General features: G+C 44.1%; 1 protein-coding gene across 1 annotated transcript in view; it reads right to left on the reverse strand.

The window, feature by feature from the left end:
* Window positions 1-1,024: 1,024 nt before the first annotated feature.
* The window catches only part of LOC121574055 (RING finger protein 145), a 30,170-nt gene continuing 9,142 nt past the window's right edge, over window positions 1,025-22,052 (reverse strand). The window contains exons 3-11 of the mRNA XM_041886615.2: window positions 9,106-9,214; window positions 8,728-8,819; window positions 5,800-6,035; window positions 5,408-5,583; window positions 5,054-5,194; window positions 4,706-4,888; window positions 3,897-4,044; window positions 2,513-2,869; window positions 1,025-2,020 (exon numbers count right to left, since the gene is read on the reverse strand). Coding sequence (XP_041742549.1) covers window positions 1,469-2,020; window positions 2,513-2,869; window positions 3,897-4,044; window positions 4,706-4,888; window positions 5,054-5,194; window positions 5,408-5,583; window positions 5,800-6,035; window positions 8,728-8,819; window positions 9,106-9,214 — 1,994 coding nt within the window. The 3' untranslated portion in view covers window positions 1,025-1,468. The remainder of the gene's footprint in view (window positions 2,021-2,512; window positions 2,870-3,896; window positions 4,045-4,705; window positions 4,889-5,053; window positions 5,195-5,407; window positions 5,584-5,799; window positions 6,036-8,727; window positions 8,820-9,105; window positions 9,215-22,052) is intronic.

Below are 22,052 nucleotides of genomic sequence, written 5' to 3' on the forward strand. Positions count from 1 at the left end.
CTCTCAATCTGTGATTTTCAACCCTTCACACTTATACCTATAGAGGGCACTGAAGTGTTCACACAAGCCTCAGATCACTTCATATTGGGTGGTGCAGCTTTAACACTATGGCAGGCATATCAAAAGTCCTTTTCATATAATATATGAACGGTTATATACACACATTTATATAAGGTTTTTCCTCGTACAAACCAAAAATATTTGGTACCTGACAAAAACTACTTAAAATGACATTAGTGCAAATGTCATAACACGTCGGCTACATTTCATGAAAATAAAAGTTCCTACAGCTACCAGATGGTGACAGCGTGCAAGCCTAAGCGTGCGTATAAAGCTTCTACATCAAGTGCTATGTCTGTTCTCTTCAGTATATGAATATCAAATCACACATCCGGTGAGTGTTTATGTCTCCGACATACACAACACCTTGCCCACCCTGTTCCCTGACTTGGTAAGGTTGTTGTGTAACAGATCATCAGGCAGAGCAAGGTGAGGGAGGGTAGGCAAGGCCCAACCAGGGTAGGCAAGGCCCAACCAGGGTAGGCAAGGCCCAACCAGGGTAGGCAAGGCCCAACCAGGGTAGGCAAGGCCCAACCAGGGTAGGCAAGGCCCAACCAGGGTAGGAAGGTGGGAAGGAGGGAAAAACTTGGAGTGGTAAAATAGTGAGCCAACGTTAGTGACCTAAAGAAGGGAAAAGGTGAGTGAAATATAGCCCAATTGGACTATATTGTGAAGTTGAATGAGAGTTAATGAAACTTCTAATATTATATTGTGGCTGTGTTTGTCTTACGCTAAATAGATGTACAGTATAATGACAGTCATCTGTCAAATAGCTGCATTTTGTTGTTAATCTAACTCAGTGGCCTTGTGGTTAGTGTCCGTCCTGAGATTGGAAGGTTGTGAGTTCGATCCCCGGCCGAGTCATACACTAAACACTAGAAATGGGACCCCAATGAGTCTCTGCTTGGCACTCAGCGTTTAAGAGATAGATTGGGGGTAAAGCCCTGCGATAGACTAGCGTCCTGTCCAGGGGGGTGTACTTGTACATCAACCTGCCTCACGCTACAGAAACAGGAGATAGGCTCCTGCTCCTATGAGCCGTTCCGGCTAGCACAAGCCAAGGCTCGTGCAAGTCTACTTACTTATTTTGATGCTAAGTGAGGTTTAGTATGGCATCACTCAAGTCTGCATCAGATTTCATATATGAAATCCTATTGGATTAATAACCATGAAATGTACTTGAATGAAATTAATTAACAATGAAATGTTAATGAATGACGTTTAAGACCAAACGTAAGCAGCAGGCAACAAATAGATGAGAGTTCGTTAAGGGGGAGGTGTTGGATAGTGGCATTAGGGAAAGTCCAACCGTTAACCAGCAACCTCTATCATGGTGAAGTCGTACATATTAGCCACTTGAGGATGAATAGTCTTTAGCTGTGTGTGAGGTGGTGTGCATGAGCGAGGCTCAGAGGCAGCAGGGGCTGGCAGACTGTTGTAGTTCTGACTGGAGTTGTGACTGGAGTTCAGCTGCACATGCTGTGGATGATGTTGCTTCAGGGGAGGCGGCAGACTGCTGGGGCTGGCGATGCCTGAGATATGACTCCCCTGAGCCCTGTGACGGACCTGCCACCTGGCCATCCAAATACACCCTGTCCACTGTGTCAGTCTGCTGGGGGCATGGGGCCCTCTCCTCTGCCTGGCCCTCAGGATCTGGGTCAGGGTTAGCAGGGGAGGAAGAAGGGCTGGCTTGGCTCCCTTCAACAGGAGCACCGTTCTGAATCACTGGTTTGTTCCCTTCAGCCGCACTGGCCACTGGCTCTCCTTGCCCAGCCTCTGCTGGGTTGGGATTGGCTGGTAGAATGTCCTGGGCGGGTGCAGCGGTGGCATTGGCGGGCTGTGATTGGCTCTTCAGCTGTTTGTGGCAGAGGGGGCAGGTCTCCTGTACATAGAGCCACTTCTTGAGGCAGCCAGCATGGAAGAAGTGACTGCAGGGGGTGATGACGGCAGACTTCATGTCCTAGGAGGAGAGACAGCATACTGGTTAACTACTGAAGGACTATGGACAACCACAGAAGAGCCCGCTACAATGCCTGATGATGCGTTTCTGATGAGTGGAAGTATATCACAGTACACATCCTTATTCAAACTAAACTATCATTTCTCTTTTGAAATGTTTACGCAGAACTAGTGTTGCAAAATTACAGTAGCTTTCCCAAAATTCCCAGGTTTTCCCCAAAAAAATGGTTGGAGGTTCCCGGAATCAGCAGGGAATAAGCAGGAAATCTGGAATACCCAATCAGGATTTCCGAAAACCTGGGAATGTAGAGAAAGTTACCAGAATTTTACAACCCTAGGCAGAACCCATTTCATATCCGCATTGTCCCCTTCATACAAGCAGAGGGCTATATAACAAATGTATCAAACCAATAATGTCGGCCTCTCAAACAGCATGCACGCACTCACACTGGACACACACACACTGGACACACACACACACACACTCCGTCACCTGGTAGCAGATGGCACAGATGTCATTGTACTGCTCCAGCTGCAGGTCGGAAGCAGTGGGCAGGCTCTTGATCTTGTTGACGGCGTCTCGGCGCAGCAGAAAGCTCTGCCAGCCCAGCTGGGCGCGCAGCCACACGTTGTAGTAGGAGTGGATGAAGATGATGGTGGAGCCCATCACCGTCCACTCCCCGAACACCGTCTCCGACACGCCGTAGGCCACCACCACCAGCGCCACCAGGAACTCCAGCAGCCGGTAGGTCCCGTTCACGTAGTAGATGACGTCGTCCATGTTCTCCACGGGCTCCTTACGGAACTCCTCCACCATAAAGATGATGTAGATGAGCAGGGTGCCCAGCACCTAGGGGAGAGGGACATTGAGTGTGGGTGCTTTGTTTCACTTGTTTTGACACTTAAGGTCCCTCTCATGTTGGGGCAAGCGGTTGAGGGTCAAGGGTTAGGACCACAGGTAATAAATAGAACAAAAGTAGTAAGGTCTGCACCCTTCCTTTTCTCTATTACAGATAGTCAACGCACCAGAATCTTAGAATCTTCTAAAGGTCAACGCACCAGAATCTTAGAATCTTCTAAAGGTCAACGCACCAGAATCTTAGAATCTTCTAAAGGTCAACGCACCAGAATCTTAGAATCTTCTAAAGGTCAACGCACCAGAATCTTAGAATCTTCTAAAGGTCAACGCACCAGAATCTTAGAATCTTCTAAAGGTCAACGCACCAGAATCTTAGAATCTTCTAAAGGTCAACGCACCAGAATCTTAGAATCTTCCAAAGGTCAACGCACCAGAATCTTAGAATCTTCTAAAGGTCAACGCACCAGAATCTTCTAAAGGTCAACGCACCAGAATCTTCTAAAGGTCAACGCATCAGAATCTTCTAAAGGTCAACACTCCACAATCTTCTAAAGGTCAACGCACCAGAAGCACATTTGTACAAAATAATGTTGCAGGAATGCTGATCTTATCGGTTTCTACTACAGAAACCATTTCAGAACAATCTGAGATGGTGGGTGTCATGGCTTGCTGAAATGGACAACCTACTTGGACTGCACAGGGTTTTCCATATTTCACAGGGAATATATATACTCACAGGTGGCCAGGGAATAGCAGGCACAGATATGGGAGCTTACAGTCCTTACCATGCCCGTCACATCACCATCACCACCATGGACCTACGCAATATATCTCAGCACAAACGGTAAAGCCATCTGCCTTATATATGAAACATTGTTGACGTGTTCTTCTGTCATTACTGCAAATAAATGGGTCAAAGGATCCTGTGCACCAGTGGCTAAAAGCAACTTTTGAATTGGATAGACTACAGTGTGTGGTGTGTGTGTGTCCATGGCGACAGAGCCTGAGGTGTGTGTACCTGCAGTGAGGTGAGGATGCTGGAGGAGATGATGATGAGCAGCCAGAAGTCCATGTGGAAGAACTGGCAGATCATGTAGGCCATGTAGGCTGGGAAGACCAGCAGGAACAGGCACAGGCTCACGGCCCGGAAGTGCTTCCACAGGCTCCTGAACAGAGCAACAACCGACAGAGCTTTTACTAGGACAACACCTCTGAGTGGCGTAATAAAGTTGGGTTGAATTTAATCATATAGTTGGGGCATTTTGAACGGACTTCCATGTGAAGTGAGGCCTTTTAAAATTATGCTGCGGATCATTTCATTCTCTCTGTGGATGACACTATTGGCCCTGGTAGACTTGGGAGAAATACCGTATACCGGGGTATTTCAAAATACATACGGAATCATTTTCAATACCGTTTCATTTTCAATACCCTCGCGGGGGCTGCGGGAGGTGCGTGTTGCGCCACTGCTTATAAGTTATAAGAAATCAATTATATCCAGGTCAGGGCTTCAGCTATGCATTTGGTTTGCTAACTTGCTAGCTGAGTGGCTAGATGTCAAGATCAAGCTTCTTGGTTACAGCAGATACATTCGATCCCCTCCTGGATCAAGATCCCTGTTGCTTAAATTGTTTTGTGCTTATTTTTGTAAAATATACTGTATAAATTAAAGAAATAGTAATAGCGCCCTGTGTGCATATTTGGTAATATCGTATACCCCGGTATGGTACAGAAACAAAATTACGTTATGAAAATCTGGATACCGTCCAAGCCTAGGCCCTGATCAAAAAAGCAGTGAGACATTTCCAACAGCCTTGAATGTCTTACTTGTCCCGTGAGGCCCCCAGAGCCAGCACGATGGGGTCAGCTATCTCCAGCATGGACTGTAGGATGGAGGCCACCACGATGAAGAGGATGATGCTGAGGAGGAAGGCTCGATGGATGACCTGTAGCTCAATCAAACCCGTCTGCACAGCCAGGATCAATAGCGTGATGCCCTCCGTCATTCCCCTGAGATGGAGTGAGAAAAAAGAGAGAGATTCATAAATAATGTGGTGTTTTCAGTCAGAAAGGAAAAAAAGGTTCCTCATTGTTCAACCTATGGGTCAAACAACACACTTAACGGGCAAAAACACACAAGATAAAATGGGCGGAATGAGAATGTAGCTGACTGACCGATGCATGGTGTTGTCATTCATGAAGGCCCGGTAGCCCTGCAGGTAGAACTTGCAGAGGGTGAGGACGCCCAGCGCCACAAAGGACACAGTGAAGACCAGGCCCAGCAGGGAGTAGGGAGTGCTGCAGCACTCTGCAATACTGAGGGGACAGGGAGAGAAGGGGTCAGTAAGAACACTCACTAAACCAATTCAGAGTTCATGCATGTATTTGTAATAGATCACATTCTCTTTGATGACGACAAACAGACAGACGTAATAAGGACTGAAATTGTAGAACTTCAGATTAAATAATGTTGTGCAAAACAGGTCGACTTGGGTTTCTAGTGTTCTAGGAAGCAGTGCCCTGTCCCACCTGGTGAGGAAGAGGAAGAGTAACCTCTCTCTGGAGGTGGGCTGGTCGCGGCTGCTGAAGTAGGTGTAGATCTGCAGGGCAAACAGCACCAGCCAGAAGCACATGAAGAGGACAGGCAGAACCAGCTGGTTCCACAGGGACATCCCCAGAGCCAGCAGCCCATACACCTCCACCACCTGGGCACAGGACAGGGAAGAGAGGATATCACAGATATTGTTCACTATGAGAAATAAAAACAGAGACAGCAGCAAACTGCTAGATTGACAGTCTTCTGTGTGAAAGAAAACAGTGACAATCAGGCAGTAGCGTAGTCATTGAATCTTCTCCAGTTTGAGAGCCAGCCAACACTAAGCTGGCTTCTATATCATTTAGCGCCAAGCAGACCATTTTACCTGCACCAGCTCCCTGTAGGCGGTCTTGGCCAGGTTGTAGGGCACCAGCAGGTTGGAGGCCAGGAAGTAGATGACCTCGAGGCCCGTGAATATCATGGCGAAGCGGTTAATGAACACGATGGTGTCCAGGGGGACCAGGCAGAGGCGCGCCACCAGGGGGAGCAGGTGAGCAGAGAACAGCCAGATCCTCTTGGTCTGCATAACACATGAGCACAGGGTGCACACCACCAGCTGACCTGGAGATAGGGACACAGGAGGGACGGGGTTAATCCACACAGGCTGCAGGAGAACGCCCACCATACACACCCTTTATAGGAACACACACTGTATATGAACTGTGTAGTAACACGGAACAGCTGAATCTTAAGAGCAAGTGTTCCAAGATCTGACTACGAAAACGTATTCATAAATGCACTGAAGATTTCGCAAGTCAAAATGTGCAACGCCCTCGAGGACAAAGGGCAAAAAATGCACCTCAAGAGTTCATTGAGGCCGGAGCACGTGGATCTTTACTGCTACATGCCCCAAGTTGACTCTGATGACAATGCTAGCATGTGACTGCACTAGAAAGCTCAGAAACTCATCATCACATGAGAGAGAATAGACAGATGGAATGAGACATAGGGAAGCCATGGTGTCAGATCCAGTCTGTCTCCAGTAGCTGATGTGATATCCCCGAGGCTGGTGATGACAGCACAGAGTGGCAGCATGTTCCATAACACACTAGTGACTAGGCCAAGAGGTCCCTGCCTACTGCTCTCCTGTGTTACTGGAAAACATTAACCCTCAGAGCGTGCGTGAAGACTCTAGTGTCCCTAACAAAGCAACTGTACAGTACAGCAGTCAGAACTCAGGGCTGAATGTGCATCGAGTAGCCTTACACAAACACTTGTGTTTCAGACAGCTTATCCCACTTGTCTTTCAGAGAAATGTAATAACTACTTATGTGACTGAATCTAAAAAGGCCAAAGTTCAACGACTGTACCAAGCCAAGTCAGCACACCGTGCTAAAGGGAATCATCAATAGGTCCCTCCCCCTTTGTAAAATGTTAGGGAAAGGGTTAGTTAAAGTGGCACTCCAGTCTCCTTTTCACCTCATTTAACACCTGATTTACTTAACAGAAGACGCATATCAATAGGTGGTCCAGGTAAGTCATGACATTGCACAAGTGAGGGGGGTGGGCCTCTCCTCTTTCGTTCTCTATCGTTCCTCAAGCAAGGGGGGAGGCCGATGACATCACGGATTCCATCAGACCAACTCCTTGAATGCCCTACTCCTTGAAGTTCGCAGTTGTGTACTTTACTGTATTTATACTTGGGATAATCACTTTAACAGTAAAAGTTCAAAAATCACTGGATGACATCTTTAAGGGTGCTCCTGTAGCAGAGAGTTTAGTAACAGAGAAGGATGAATCTTCTCAGCATCAGAAACAGATCATTTTGTAACTGCCAGTCATTTCACAGGCAGGCTTCCTATTAATGATGACACACTGGTTTCTTGCTTCTTCCCCTTTTGGGCTTTCAGCTTTTCACTGACCTCTCAAGCTAACACTATTGTGGCCAACTGTATTTTTAGAAGAAGCAGAACCCACACCTCAGTAACGTAAAATCTGACAGACACTAGTCACACTACAGAACACCTGCCAACAACAAGCTTCGCTCTTACGACAAGCAGCACAACAAGAAATATGTCAATGAGTGAGCGAGAAAGAGAGAGCAAGAGTGGGGGGGAAAGGGAGCGATTAAAGGAGAGAAAGACAGAATTCAAAATGGATCAAATGTATTATTTTCTCACCCATCTACACACAATACGCCATAATGACAAAGTGAAAACATGTTTTTAGTCATTTAAGCTAATTTAGTGAAAATGAAATACAGAAATATCTCATTTACATAAGCATAAGTCTTTCCACACCTGGACTGTGCAACATTTGCCCATTCATCTTTTCAAAATTCTTCAAGCTCTGTCAAATTGGTGGTTGATCATTGCTAGACAACCATTTTCAGGTCTTGCCATAGATTTTAAAAGTCAAAACTGTAACTCGGCCAATCAGGAACATTCACTGTCTTCTTGGTAACTCCAGTGTAGATTTGGCCTTGTGTTTTAGGTTATTGTCCTGCTGAAAGGTGACGTTATCTCCCAGTGTCTGGTGGAAAGCAGAACCCGGTTTTCCTCTACGATTTTGCCTGTGCTTAGCTCTATTCCATTAATTTTTTTATCCTGAAAAACTCCTTAAAGATTACAAGCATACCCATAACATGATGCAGCCACCACTATGCTTGAAAATATGGAGAGTGGTACTCGGTAATATGTTGTATTGGATTTGCCCCAAACATAACACTTGCAGTATTACTTTAGTGCCTTGCTGCAAACAGGATGCATGTTTTGAAATATTTTAATTCTATACAGGCTTCCTTCTTTTCATTATCAATTCACTCATGTTTAGAATTCCCTGAGCGTTTTCCTTCCTCTCCGGCAACTGAGTTAGGAAGGACGCCTGTATCTTTGTAGTGAGAGACCTTACAGATAATTGTATGTGTGGGGTACAGCGATGAGGTAGTCAATAACAAATCATGTTAAACACTATTATTGCACACAGAGTGAGTCTACGCAACTTATGTGACTTTTTAAGGAAATGTTTACTCCTGAACGTATTTAGGCTTGCCATAAACGGGTTGAATACTTATTGACTCAAGACATTTCAGCTTTTCATTTGTAAACATAAAAAATAAACATAATTCCACTTTGACATTATGGGTTATTGGGTGTGTATGCCAGTGACCGAAAAATCTAAATGTAATCAATTTTAAATTCAGGCTGTAACACAACACAATGTGGAAAAAGTCAAATGGTGTGAATATTTTCTGAAGGCACTGTAGTTGCCTATGAGGTTGGTGGTGAAGGTAGGACTGTGTTTAGTTAGTTACCTATGAGGGCAGTGGAGAATCGGTTCATGGACAGCGCCTCCAGGTAGAGCGGTCCATCGTATCCGGAGTCCAGCTCACTGCGGACATAATCCCTAAAAACAGGAAGACAAGACAGTCAGAGCTCAGCTCAGCTCTTGCAGTCCCACCTGCTGTCTTCTGTCCTCACTGGTTAAATACAGAACTATGCCTCAGAGAATACAAGAGTTACGCACAACCAGGGCCAGTAGAAGACAAACTCGAAATGGTTTCAATCGCAGCACTTAATTGCTTTTAAACGATCTTCCAAATATAGATAGCTCCTAGCTAACAATTTCACATGTCTAGGATTATGTTTGCTGTAGTTCCTGTAGTGTGTGTGTGTGTGTGTCTGTCTCTCACCTGGAGACCTGGTGTCCAGCGAAGAGCAGCAGGGCAGTGAGCACGTACAGGTAGAGCTTCACCAGGTGCTGACGAGGCAGAGTCAGGAGCACCAGGCTGAGGATGTAACCTGAGAGACACAGCAGAGCAGAGAGACGGAGAGATGTAGTCAGGACAGTGAATCACAGAGGGAAGTAGAGGGGTCTGTACAGTACACCGCCATGAAGTGGAACAATGCACATACATACATAGTGTCTTCAGAAAGTATTCAGACCCCTTGACTTTTTCCACATTGTTACGTTACAGCCTTGGTCTAAAATGTTTTTTCCCCCCTCATCAATCTACACACAACACCCCATAATGGCAAAGCAAAAAGGTTTTTAGAAATTTTTGCAAATGTATTAAAAATAAAAAACGGAAATATCACATTTACATAAGTATTCAGACCCTTTGCGCAGTACTTTGTTTAAGCACCTTTGGCAGCGATTACAGCATTGAGTCTTCTTGGGTATGACGCCACAAGCTTGGCACACCTGTATTTGGGGAGTTTCTCCCATTCTTCTCTGCAGATCCTCTCAAGCGGTCAGGTTGGATGGTGAGCGTCGCTGTACAGCTATCTTCAGGTCTCTCCAGAGATGTTCAATCGGGTTCAAGTCCGGGCTCTGGCTGGGCCACTCAAGGACATTCAGAGACTTGTCCCGAAGCCACTCCTGCGTTGTCTTGGCTGTGTGCTTAGGGTCATTGTCCTGTTGGAAGGTGAACCTTCGCCCGCAGTCTGAGGTCCTGAGCGCTCTGGAGCAGGTTTTCATCAAGGATCTCTCTGTACTTTGCTCTGTTCATCTTTGCCTAGATCCTAACTCGTCTCCCAGTCCCTGCCGCTGAAAAACATCCCCACAGCATGATGCTGCCACCACCATTCTTCACCGTATGGATGGTGCCAGGTTTCCTCCTGACGTGACGCTTGGCATTCAGGCCAAAGAGTTAAATCTTGGTTTCATCAGACCAGAGAATCTTGTTTCTCATGGTCTGAGAGTCCTTCAGGTGCCTTTTGGCAAACTCCAAGCGGGCTGTCATGTGCCTTTAACTGAGGAGTGGCTTCCGTCTGGCCACTCTACCATAAAGGCCGGATTGGTGGAGTGCTGCAGAGATGGTTGTCCTTCTGGAAGGTTCTCGCATCTCCACAGAGGAACTGTAGAGCTCTGTTAGAGTGAAGATCGGGTTCTTGGTCACCTCCCTGACCAAGGCCCTTCTCCCCGATTGCTCAGTTTGGCCGGGCGGCCAGCTCTAGGAAGAGTCTTGGTGGTTCCAAACTTCTTCCCATTTAAGAATGATGGAGGCCACAGTGTTCTTAGGGAACTTCAATGCTGCAAGAATTCCCCAGATCTGTGCCTCGACACAATCCTGTCTCGGAGCTCTACGGACAATTCCTTCGACCTCATGGCTTGGTTTATGCTCTGACATGCAATGTCAACTGCGGGACCTTGTATAGACAGGTGTGTGCCTTTCCAAATCATGTCCAATCAATTGAATTTACCACAGGTGGACTCCAATCAAGTTGTAGAAACATCTCAAGGATGATCAATGGAAACAGGATGCACCTGAGCTCAATTTTTAGTTTCATAGCAAAGGGTCTGAAAACTTATGTAAATAAGGTATTTCCGTAAAAAAAAAAAAAAAACATTTCTACAAACCTGTTTTCGCTTTGTCATTATGGGGTATTGTGTGTAGATTGCTGAGGAAAATGTTTTATTGAATCAATTTTAAAATAAGGCTGTAACGTAACAAAATGTGGAAAAAGGGGTGTGAATCTTTTCCAAAGGCACTGTACATGCATACATACATACATACACACAAGGCTGTTTTTAAAAAGGGACAAAAAGATCCGCCTGTTTCTGCTGTTGTCTGTCTCAAACACATTTAGGAATAGATCTTTAACACACACGTCCACTACTGTCTTAATGGCATTCACTTCACAAATAATCTTGTAACTGTTATTCCAATCATCTCAGTACAGACAGAGTTACAGAGACAGAGTTACAGTGGACAGTGAAACCAATAATCCTGCCCTCCCTCAACCATCTTGGTTGAGCGCGGCCTGCCTGGTGTAGTGGAGTCAGCAGAAAACATTCCTAGTGAGAATGTCAATTGCATACTCCTTGTGTCCTCTCCTTGCCTCCATCTCAAAACCCATTGAAAGAAAAAGTCAGAGGACCCTCCCTGACCTTCTCCTCCAATGGGTTTTGAGGAGACGGCAAGGAGAGGACACAAGGAGTATGTAATTGAGATTCTCAATGGCCGACCTGGACCCAGCATGCAATAGATCCACCCAGCCAATACATCCTGGGGATTCCATTAGCAGACAGCTAACACGCCCACTCCTCTAAAGCCCTCTCCACCATATTGCGCACGGTGTGCGTGACGGTGTGCGTGACAAACACGGAACTAAATTGATCAAACATTCATTAAAAGGGCAGGGAGCATGACAACAACAGTGGGAGATAGGAGGCTAGTTAGCCATTGAGGCTTGAAAGAGTGGTCGGTGGACTGAATCATTCTGGCATGACAACAACTAGACTGAGACAGATACTGATATGATTCTACCTCCTATGAAAATGATTATGATCCTCTCAGTCTAAGCGCCACGGGCCCTGAATGGAGTCAGTGTTCCCAGCCAGTGGAGTGTGTGAGTGGCCTGGTCATTCAGGGTGATCCAGCCTCACTGTGACAGGCAGCCAAGGTGACGGGGACAGGAGATTAGAGCTTTGTGTGTGTGGGAGGGGTGGGTGCAGTTTTACACTCCCTCGCTCCTCAGACTGTGGCCACCACCGGATGCTGCTCATGTAATCCTGAGAGGAGGAGATGAAGCTATATTCTGCAAGCCGGCCAGCCCGTCAAGTCACTGCTGTCAATAGGCTTATCTATGTGCCTCTTGCCTGTTCTGGATGCTCAGTAACAACCATCACAAAGCAGAAAACAGAGAGACACGTGGTTGTACGACAAGAGGAAGCACTGCTGACAAAATTCCTTGAACATAACCATAACCAAATAAAACCTTAATTGAAAGAAGTCCATACCATATCTTAAGAGTACAAGCTCTTACTTTACCGAGCCTGCGTTTGGTTAGTAGCCTAGCACCTTCCTTCAGTGATGAATGAGTCAGCATGTTTAACATTGTGTGGGTGCTTTGGTTGGAGAGGCTCCTGCTCTTGGCTCGCAGTTGCATACTCAGAACCCACGCCTCCGAGGGAGGGAGGCTACAGCCTTAGACCGCTCAGTCATCCTCACCTTATGTGTGCTGCGTTGGTACAAGCCAAAAATCTTAACAGGACCTGAATACAAGAGTACAGAGGCCCAGTTTCCCCAACTCACAGGTTCCTATCCCCACCTGACAGACTCAGTCCCACGCTCCCCAGCCACTCTCCCAGACAGGCTCACTGCTGAGGGGACATTAAGCCCTGTGTGCAGATAGAGCAAATAATGAACTGTGACTATCCTGTGCCTGAGGCAAACTATTTCACATAAAACTAATATAGCTGTCCTGGTGATATTGGCCTAGCTAGGCTTACTGACTAATGAGTCCATACATAGGAGAGGGATTGGACTGAGAGTATCTGTATTGTGCACATAGAAAAGCTTTCCAGCCATGGTCAGGCGTAACAATGTGTCTTATTAACAGAGCACATCCTGTTCCTTGGCCTGCATAAGGTAAGCAAACACAACACAGATGAGCAGAATTTGTTGAACAGCAGAGACAGCAATAAAACAGAGCCGTTAATCCACAGTCATGGATCCAGAGCCGTTTGCTATGCAAAGTAATGCAGAAAGGACAAAGAGCGGACCGATGTGAAATAATTATCAGTGCTGGCAGTAAAAACACACTGTCCATAAGCAAAATAGTTACTGATAGGCTAAAGCAAGTGCCAAAGGTGCCAACATTAAAGATTAGAGAACATTCTCTTTCCAAGAGAGACATCAGCAGCACACACACTGAGGTTCAGTCCAGGCAACTGTTCTCTGCTGCCCAGTGTGTTCGTCAGCAAATACCAGCCTCATTGTCTCACCCACCAACTTCAGCCAAGTATGCAAAGCCACTAAAAATACCCCTGGTGAGGTCATAGAAAGTGGGTACACAAACACAGTTATCAAAAACCACAGTTAAATTAAAAAAGAATGAGACCACTGCACAGTAATTCCCATTGATGATTAGCATACAGTGCATTCGGAAAAGTATTCAGACACCTTGACTTTTCCCACATTTTGTTACGTTACAGCCTTATTCTAAAATTTATTAAATAAAACAATTTCCTCAATCTACACACAATACCCCATAATAAAAAAAGCAAAAACTGGTTTTTAGACATGTTTGAAAATGTATTAAATCTAAAAAACTGAAATGCTTCCTTACATAAGTATTCAGACCCTTTGCTATGAGACTCGAAATTGAGCTCAGGTGCATCCTGTTTCCATTGATCATCCTTGAGATGTTTCTACAACTTGATTGGAGTCCAACAGTTTTTTAGAATTTATTGCAAATTAAAATAAAAAATTAAATAGAAATATCACATATTCAGACCCTTTACTCCAGGGGTGTCAAACTCATTTTAGCTCAGGGGCCACATGGAGGAAAATCTATTCCCAAGTGGGCCGGACCGGAAAAATCATGGTATATATAACTTAAAAACAACAACTTCAGATTGTTTTCTTTGTTTTAATACGATCAACATAAAGCTGGAGCCTGAGGACAGTGTGTCCAAAATAGTACAAGCACAACATCAGTATTAATCATAAAACACGTCAAGTTTATTTGAAAATTCTAAAGAAAAAGAACACAAACACACAATGCCTCAGTGATTAACAGAACTGTTTCACAGATCACAGAACTATATCAGGGTGTCATTTCTCAGGCAGAAATGTAGATAAAAATAATGAAATCTTGTTCCCCAAACAAGTGCAAGAACCACAGAGTCAAGAATAGGTTAAATATACAAATAAAATAAAATCAATTAAAAACAATAGCACATCAACATAAAAACATATAAACATAAAGCTGGAGCCTGAGGACAGTGTCCAAAAGCACAACATCACTATTAATCATAAAACACCTCAAGTTATTTGAAAGTTCTGAGGACAAAGAACACACAAACACACAATGCCTCAGTGATTAACATAACTGTTTCACAGATCACAGAACTATATCAGGGTGTCATTTCTCAGGCAGAAATGTAGATAAAAATAATGAAATCTTGTTCCCCAAACAAGTGCAAGAACCACAGAGTCAAGAATAGGTTAAATATACAAATAAAATAAAAGCAATTAAAAACAATAGCACATCAACATAAAAACATAAAAACATAAAGCTGGAGCCTGAGGACAGTGTCCAAAAGCACAACATCACTATTAATCATAAAACACCTCAAGTTATTTGAAAGTTCTGAGGACAAAGAACACACAAACACACAATGCCTCAGTGATTCACAGAAGTATATCACAGATCACAGAACTATATCAGGGTGTCATTTCTCAGGCAGAAATGTAGATAAAAATAATGAAATCCTGTTCCCCAAACAAGTGCAAGAACCACAGAGTCAAGAATAGGTTAAATATACAAATAAAATAAAAACAATTAAAAACAATAGCACATCAACATAAAAACATAAATCTGAAAGCGTTGCTCAAACTCCCGTAACAGTCCCGTTATTTTATCTTTGAACCGCTTCATGTCTGCCACATGTTGGGTCGCGCACAAATTTTTCAGACAGGGGAAGTGAGCTGCATCACCACCGGCAAGTTGCGTCTCCCACAATGACAGCTTCAACTTGAAAGAACGTATGCTGTCATAATACTGCGTGACAACTTTGTTGCGCCCTTGCAGCTGTTTGTTCAAGTTATTCAGGTGCTCTGTAACATCCACCATAAATGCAAGGTCCTGCTTCCATTCTGCGGAATGAAATTCTAACACTGGTTTGCCCTTTTCTTCCATGAACTGTTCAATTTCTTCTCGGAAATCAAAGAAACGCCTCAGCACAGCACCTCGGCTTAACCATCTTACCTCAGTGTGGTATGGCAGGCCATAGATGTGGTCTTTCTCTCTGAGAAGGCTGTCAAACTGACGGTGATTCAGGCTTCTGGATCGGATGAAATTAACAGTTTGGATGACCACCTTCATGACGTTATCCATCTTTAATGACTTGCAACACAAAGCCTCCTGGTGCAAAATACAGTGAAAAGTCAAAAAATCACGTCCTCCATTTGCAGATTGCACTTTCTCACAACGCCTGCTTTTTTCCCGATCACTGAGGGCGCACCATCTGTAGCCAGGCTGACAGCGCGGGACCAGTCCACTCCGACCCTGTCCAGCGCGCCAACGAGTGCGGTAAAAATATCAGCTGCTGTCGTTGTATCTGTCATCGGCACCAACTCCACGAACTCCTCGGTGACGGTCAATGTGTCATCAACTCCGCGGATGAAAATGGCCAGTTGTGCAACATCTGTAATGTCCGTGCTTTCATCAATTGCAAACGAAAACGCAATAAATGACTTTACTTTTTGCTTCAACTGGCTGTCCAAATCCACTGAAAGATCGGAAATCCTGTCTGCAACTGTGTTTCTTGTCAGGCTGATATTTGCAAAAGCCTGCCGCTTTTCAGGGCACACAATCTCCACTGCCTTCATCATGCATGATTTTACAAATTCACCCTCACTAAATGGTTTTGAAGCCACTGCGATTTCATTAGCAATGAGGTAGCTAGCTTTCACTGCAGCGTCACTGATGTCTCGGCTGTGAGTAAACACAGACTGCTGTTTCTTCAGACCCGCCAACAGTTCATTCAACTTCTCTCATCTCCGCTGTCCTTGAAAGTTGTCATATTTGTCGGCATGAAGACTCACATAGTGGCGACGAAGGTTATATTCTTTCAGCACTGCAACATGCTCTGAACACACCAAACATACAGCTTTCCCATTCAATTCCGTGAATAAATAGGATGACCATTTTTCTTGGAACATTCTGCACTCTGCGTCCACTTCTCTTTTTTGACAGAGACATATTGGGGCAATGAGGGTGCCAAAGCACATAATGTTACAAGTAGAAGCCGTAATCAATATCGCGGGCAAAACAAAGTAGCTCATTGGCTGCACGTGCTTGACCTACTTGCTCTGCCCCGGTATAAACAGTTTGCTTGCTTAACACAATTGCTATTGCGCCATCCAGTGGACGCAATTGGAACAGCAGTTTATTTTATTGAAAAATTGCCGCGCATTTTTATACTTTACAAATATATTTTTATTTTATTTTATTTTCAAAATCATCTCGCGGGCCGGATTAAACCCGTTTGCGGGCCTGATCCGGCCCGCGGGCCGGACGTTTGACACCCCTGCTTTACTCAGTACTTTGCTGAAGCACCTTTGGCAGTGATTACAGCCTCGAGTCTTCTTGGGTATGACGCCACAAGCTTGGCACACCTGTATTTGGGGAGTTTCTCCCATTCTTCTCTGCAGATAATCTCAAGCTCTGTCAGGATGGATGGGGAGCGTTGCAGCACAGCCATTTTCAGGTCTCTCCAGAGATGTTCGATCTGGTTTAAGTCCAGGCTCTGGCTGGGCCACTCAAGGACATTCAGAGACTTGCCCCGAAGCCACTCCTGCGTTGTCTTGGCTGTGTGCTTAGGGTCGTTGTCCTGTTGGAAGGTGAACATTCGCCCCAGTCTTAGGTCATGAGCAGGTTTCATTAAGGATCTCTTTGTACTTTGCTCCGTTCATCCTTCCCGCGATCCTGAATAGTCTCCCAGTCCCTGCCGCTGAAAAACATCCCCACAGCATGATGCTGCCACCACTATTTGTCACCATAGGGATGGTGCCAGGTTTCCTCCAGATGTGACACTTGGTAATCAGGCCAAAGAGTTCAATCTTGGTTTCATCAGACCAGAGAATCCTGTTTCTTGTGGTCAGTCTTTAGGTGCCTTTTGGCAAACTCCAAGGGCTGTCATGTGCCTTTTACTGAGGAGTGGCTTCCGTCTGGACTGATTGGTGGAGTGCTGCATAGATGGTTGTCCTTCTGGAAGGTTCTCCCATCTCCACAGAGGAACTCTGGAGGTCTATCAGAGTGACCTTGGGATTCTTGGTCACCCTCTGACCAAGGCCCTTCTCCCCCGATTGGTCAGTTTGGCCAGGCGGCCACCTCTAGGAAGATTGGAGTCATTTAAGAATAATGGAGGCCACTGTGTTCTTGGGGACCTTCAATGCTGCAGACATTTTTTGGTACCCTTCCCCAGATCTGTGCCTCGACACGATCCTGTCTCGGAGCTCTACGGACAATTCCTTCGACCTCATGGCTTGGTTTTTGCTCTGACATGCACTGTCAACTGTGGGACCTTATCTAGACAGGTGTGTGCCTTTCCAAATCCTGTCCAATCAATTGAATGTACCACAGGTGGACTCCAATCAAGTTGTAGAAACATCAACGATGATCTACGGAAACATGATACACCTGATCGCAATTTCGAGTCTCATAGCAAAGGGTCTGAATAAATTTTTTATAAATTTGCAAAAATGTCATTGTCATTATGGGGTCTTGTGTGTAGATTGATGAGGACATTTATAATTATTTAATCAATTTTAGAATAAGGCTGTAACATAACAAAATGTGGAAAAAGTCAAGGGGTCTGAATACTTTCCGAAGGCACTGTAAGGTCCCACAGTTGACAGTGCATGTCATTGCTTTGTCATTATGGGGTATTGTGTGTAGATTGATGAGGGAAAAAAACAATTGAAAATATTTTAGAATAAGGCAGTAATGTAACAAAATTTGGAAAAGGTCAAGGGGTCTGAATACTTTCCTAATGCACTGTATCTAGTGACTACATAATAGTCGAGGCCTGCGAGCTGGTTATCATGGCCTGTGCCTCATCCACTCCTCTCCCGTGGGAAGAGAAAGGCTTCTTTGAGGGGGGGGATGACATCCTTCTCCTACTCCCTGCACGGGCCAGGCCTACACACACACAGAGCACATTGTGCTAGCCCATCACACAGTGAGGAGACAGCCTTTAGCCTGCCTAAACAAGTGTCACAGTAACCAACCCTGCTGGCTGCTTTTCCCGCACAGCTCACACTGTTCGTCTGTCTGTCCACTACACAATTACCCACCAGATAACATGACCCTGCATGCCTAGTAAAGTACACAAAACAGTATCCAATTCATGCATGGTATTGGTTAAAGGAAAGATTCACCCATTTTGAATGATATATTGTACTTGTGCATCTCGGAGCGATGGGTGAATGCATTCAAAATGGGTGAATCTTTCCTTTAACTCTTCTGTGAACACTTCAAGGTTAATTATACCAACTGGAAAGCCCTGAGATGCTGGGACGAAAATTACTTATTTTACCTTGAGCATCACGGAAAGTCCCATTAAAATACTTGGGTCTCGGATGGTGGAAAAAAGCAGAGGTAAATGACAAAGGAGAGGAAAATGTGTCTGAGCCAATGTTTCACCATGATTACAAAGTTTTAAAAAGTGTTGGCCTGCGGGCAGACCGTTGCAGCAGCAGATGTCTAAGGTCAGGCCATGCCATGTTTTAATTATGGCATCGTCTCACTGTTTAATTATCATCTAATGACCTCATGCCATTCTATTCTGGTCTGAAACACAAGCATCAGCCAATACCCTACCTCCACTGAGCTCTTAGTGGGCCAGGCCCACTCTCAAGCAGAGCATACATACTGGATCAGAAGTACTGTCTGTGTCCATGTTAATGTGCCATTCTAAAAACAAAACGTAGCAGAAGCATGTTCACCCTTATAACTCGCAGAGAGGAAATGCTGACAACATGGATCATGGACATTTACAGTCATGATGCAAACGCTGACTACAAACAATGTCAGACTTTATCCTTTGTGTCATTGCTTTTATCATGTCTTAGCTATGCCTATGACAAACCTAAAAACATTTAAATGCAACACAACACCATTCAAGACTGAGTCGTAGGTTTAAAAATGCTTAGCTGAACTTAAATTATATTAATTTATACCATGGCATTGTTGAATACTCGTTTCTAATTGGCTTGAATGGGCATTCTAGAGCGTGAATTATTTACCTATAATGCACTGTTTAATTCAATGACTATGACGTTCATTCTTACATGTTCTATGTTTGAGCTGCTTCTGAAAGCAAAAGTTAAATCGAAAACATTATTGGCTCTGTTGATTTCGATTTTCATAGTAAGTTAGGACTGATGGTTTGGTTAGCTAAGCTAGCAAGTCTGTTTGGTTACCAAGACAGCTACTGTAGCCATCTAGTAAAAGTGTTAGCTACTTCAGTGGATGTTAAACACATTTCTACAGGCAAAATGAACATATTTCAAATTATAGCTATGGTATAAGTGGGATAATCAACTCTGGGCTCTAAGCGTTCTCTGGAAAATAATGCAACTCCGTGAAAGGTTAATGCCACGAAAGCATAGTCGATCGTTGATTATCCCTTACGCATTCCATAAATTACATTCATATGCATGAGACACAACCATGAAATACTGGGTCCTAGTTTTATAGGCTGCAACTGCAGTGTTTTTCCTGGTCAGGGCACACTAGTGATACTGCAGCAATACAGCCAAAATAACCTATTGGCTCACACCATTAACAGCTTTTTATGGCCACTCCAAAAAGGAAAGTGCAAACACGACTAATCTGACAATTACAACATCATTAAAGATATATCGGCTATTTACCTGGAGCTAACTCTGCAAATAGCACTGCGGCGTGATTTAAAAAGTCATAGTCAATCGATTAATATTATAAAAATACACTTAGCAAAAATGTTTCTTTAATTTACAATATGTAGAATCTATTAGAATAGAAAGGTTCAGAACTTTTGCGAAACATCACAGTTGAAAAATATATTGCAAATAGAAATCAAAACTGGATGGTGTTCAGAGGTAAATGGGAGGGGTTGAGTGGAGCTGAAGGATGGGACTAAACACAACCAAAAATATAACTATTGTAGACTATACCACATCAGGTAACTGATCCAAGCAGTAGAATCAGATTAAAAAGAAACATAGAAATACACCTTATGGAACAGCGGGGACTGTGAAGCAACACAAACATAGGCACAGACACATGCATACACACACACGATAACATACACATACACATGGATTTTGTGTTGTAGATATGTGGTAGTGGAGTATGGGCCTGCGGGCACACACTTAGTGTGTTGTGAATTCTGTAATGAATGTATTGTAATGTTTTTAAAATTGTATAACTGCCTTTATTTTGCCGGACCCCAGGAAGAGTAGCTGCTGCCTTGGAAACAGCTAATGGGGATCCATAATAAATACAAATACTGTGTCTGTAAATGTCTATAGTATGTAGAAGAAGCCTAAGAGGTTTTGTGCATTAATTTAATCAAATTAGTGGAGGGATGGTAGGGTTAGGGTAAAACAATAAAGGAAAATATATACAGTACCAGTGAAAAGTTTGGACACACCTACTCATTCAAGGGTTTTACTTTATTTTTACTATTTTCTACATTGTAGAATAATAGTGAAGACATCAAAACTATGAAATAATACATATAGAATCATGTAGTAACCAAAAACGTGTTAAACAAATCAAAATATATTTTAGATTTTAGATTCTTCAAATAGCCACCCTTTGTCTTGATGACAGCTTTGCACACTCTTGGCATTCTCTCAACCAGCTTGATGAGGTAGTCACCCGGAACGCGTTTCAATTAACAGGTGTACCTTGTTAAAAGTTAATTTGTGGAATTTCTTTCCTTCTTAATTACATTTTAGTCATTTAGCAGACGCTCTTATCCAGCACGACTTACAGGAGCAATTAGGGTTAAGTGCCTTGCTCAAGGGCACAGACAGATTTTTTTCACCTAGTCGGCTCGGGGATTAGAACCAGCGACCTTTCGGTTACTGGCACAACGCTCTTAACCACTAAGCTACCTTAGTGGTTAAGAGCGTTGTGTTTGAACCAATCAGTTATGTTGTGACAAGGTAGCGGTGGTATACAGAAGATAGCCCTATTTTGGTAAAAGGCCAAGTCCATATTATGGCAAGAACAGCTCAAATAAGCAAAGTGAAACGACAGTACACCATTACTTTAAGACATGAAGGTCAGTCAATCCGGAAAATTACAAGAACTTTGAAAGTTTCTAAAAGTGCAGTCGCAAAAAACATCAAGCGCTATGATGAAACTGTCTCTCATGAGGACCACCACAGGAAAGGAAGACCCAGAGTTACCTCTGCTGCAGATGATAAGATCATTAGAGTTACCAGCCTAAGAAATTGCAGCCCAAATAAATGTATCAGAGTTCAAGTAACAGAAATCTCAACATCAACTGTTCAGAGGAGACTGCGTGAAATCAGGCCTTCATGGTCGAATTGCTGCAAAGAAACCACTACTAAAGGACACCAATAAGAAGAAGAGACTTGCTTGGGCCAAGAAACATGAGCAATGGACATTAGACCAGTGGAAATCTGTCCTTTGGTCTGATGAGTCCAAATGTGAGATTATTGATTCCAACCGCCATGTCTTTGTGAGACGCAGAGTAGGTTAACAGATGATCTCCGCATGTGTAGTTCCCACCGTGAAGCATGGAGGAGGAGGTGTGATGGTGTCACTGTCTGTGATTTATTTAGAATTCAATGCACACTTAACCAGCATGGCTACCACAGCATTCTACAGTTATACGCCATCCCATTTGTTTTGCGCTTAGTGGGACTATCATTTGTCTTTCAACAGGACAATGACCCAAAACACACCTACACGCTGTGAAAGGGCTATTTGACCAAGAAGGATGGTGGAGTGCTGCATCAGATGATCTCAACCCAATTGAGATGGTTGGGGATGAGTTAGACCGCAGACTGAAGGAAAAGCAGCCAACAAGTGCTCAGCATATGTGGGAACTCCTTCAAGACTGTTGGAAAAGCATTCCAGGTGAAGATGGTTGAGAGAATGC

The sequence above is a fragment of the Coregonus clupeaformis genome, chromosome 9 (assembly GCF_020615455.1).
Source record: "Coregonus clupeaformis isolate EN_2021a chromosome 9, ASM2061545v1, whole genome shotgun sequence".
Lineage (NCBI taxonomy): Eukaryota > Metazoa > Chordata > Actinopteri > Salmoniformes > Salmonidae > Coregonus > Coregonus clupeaformis.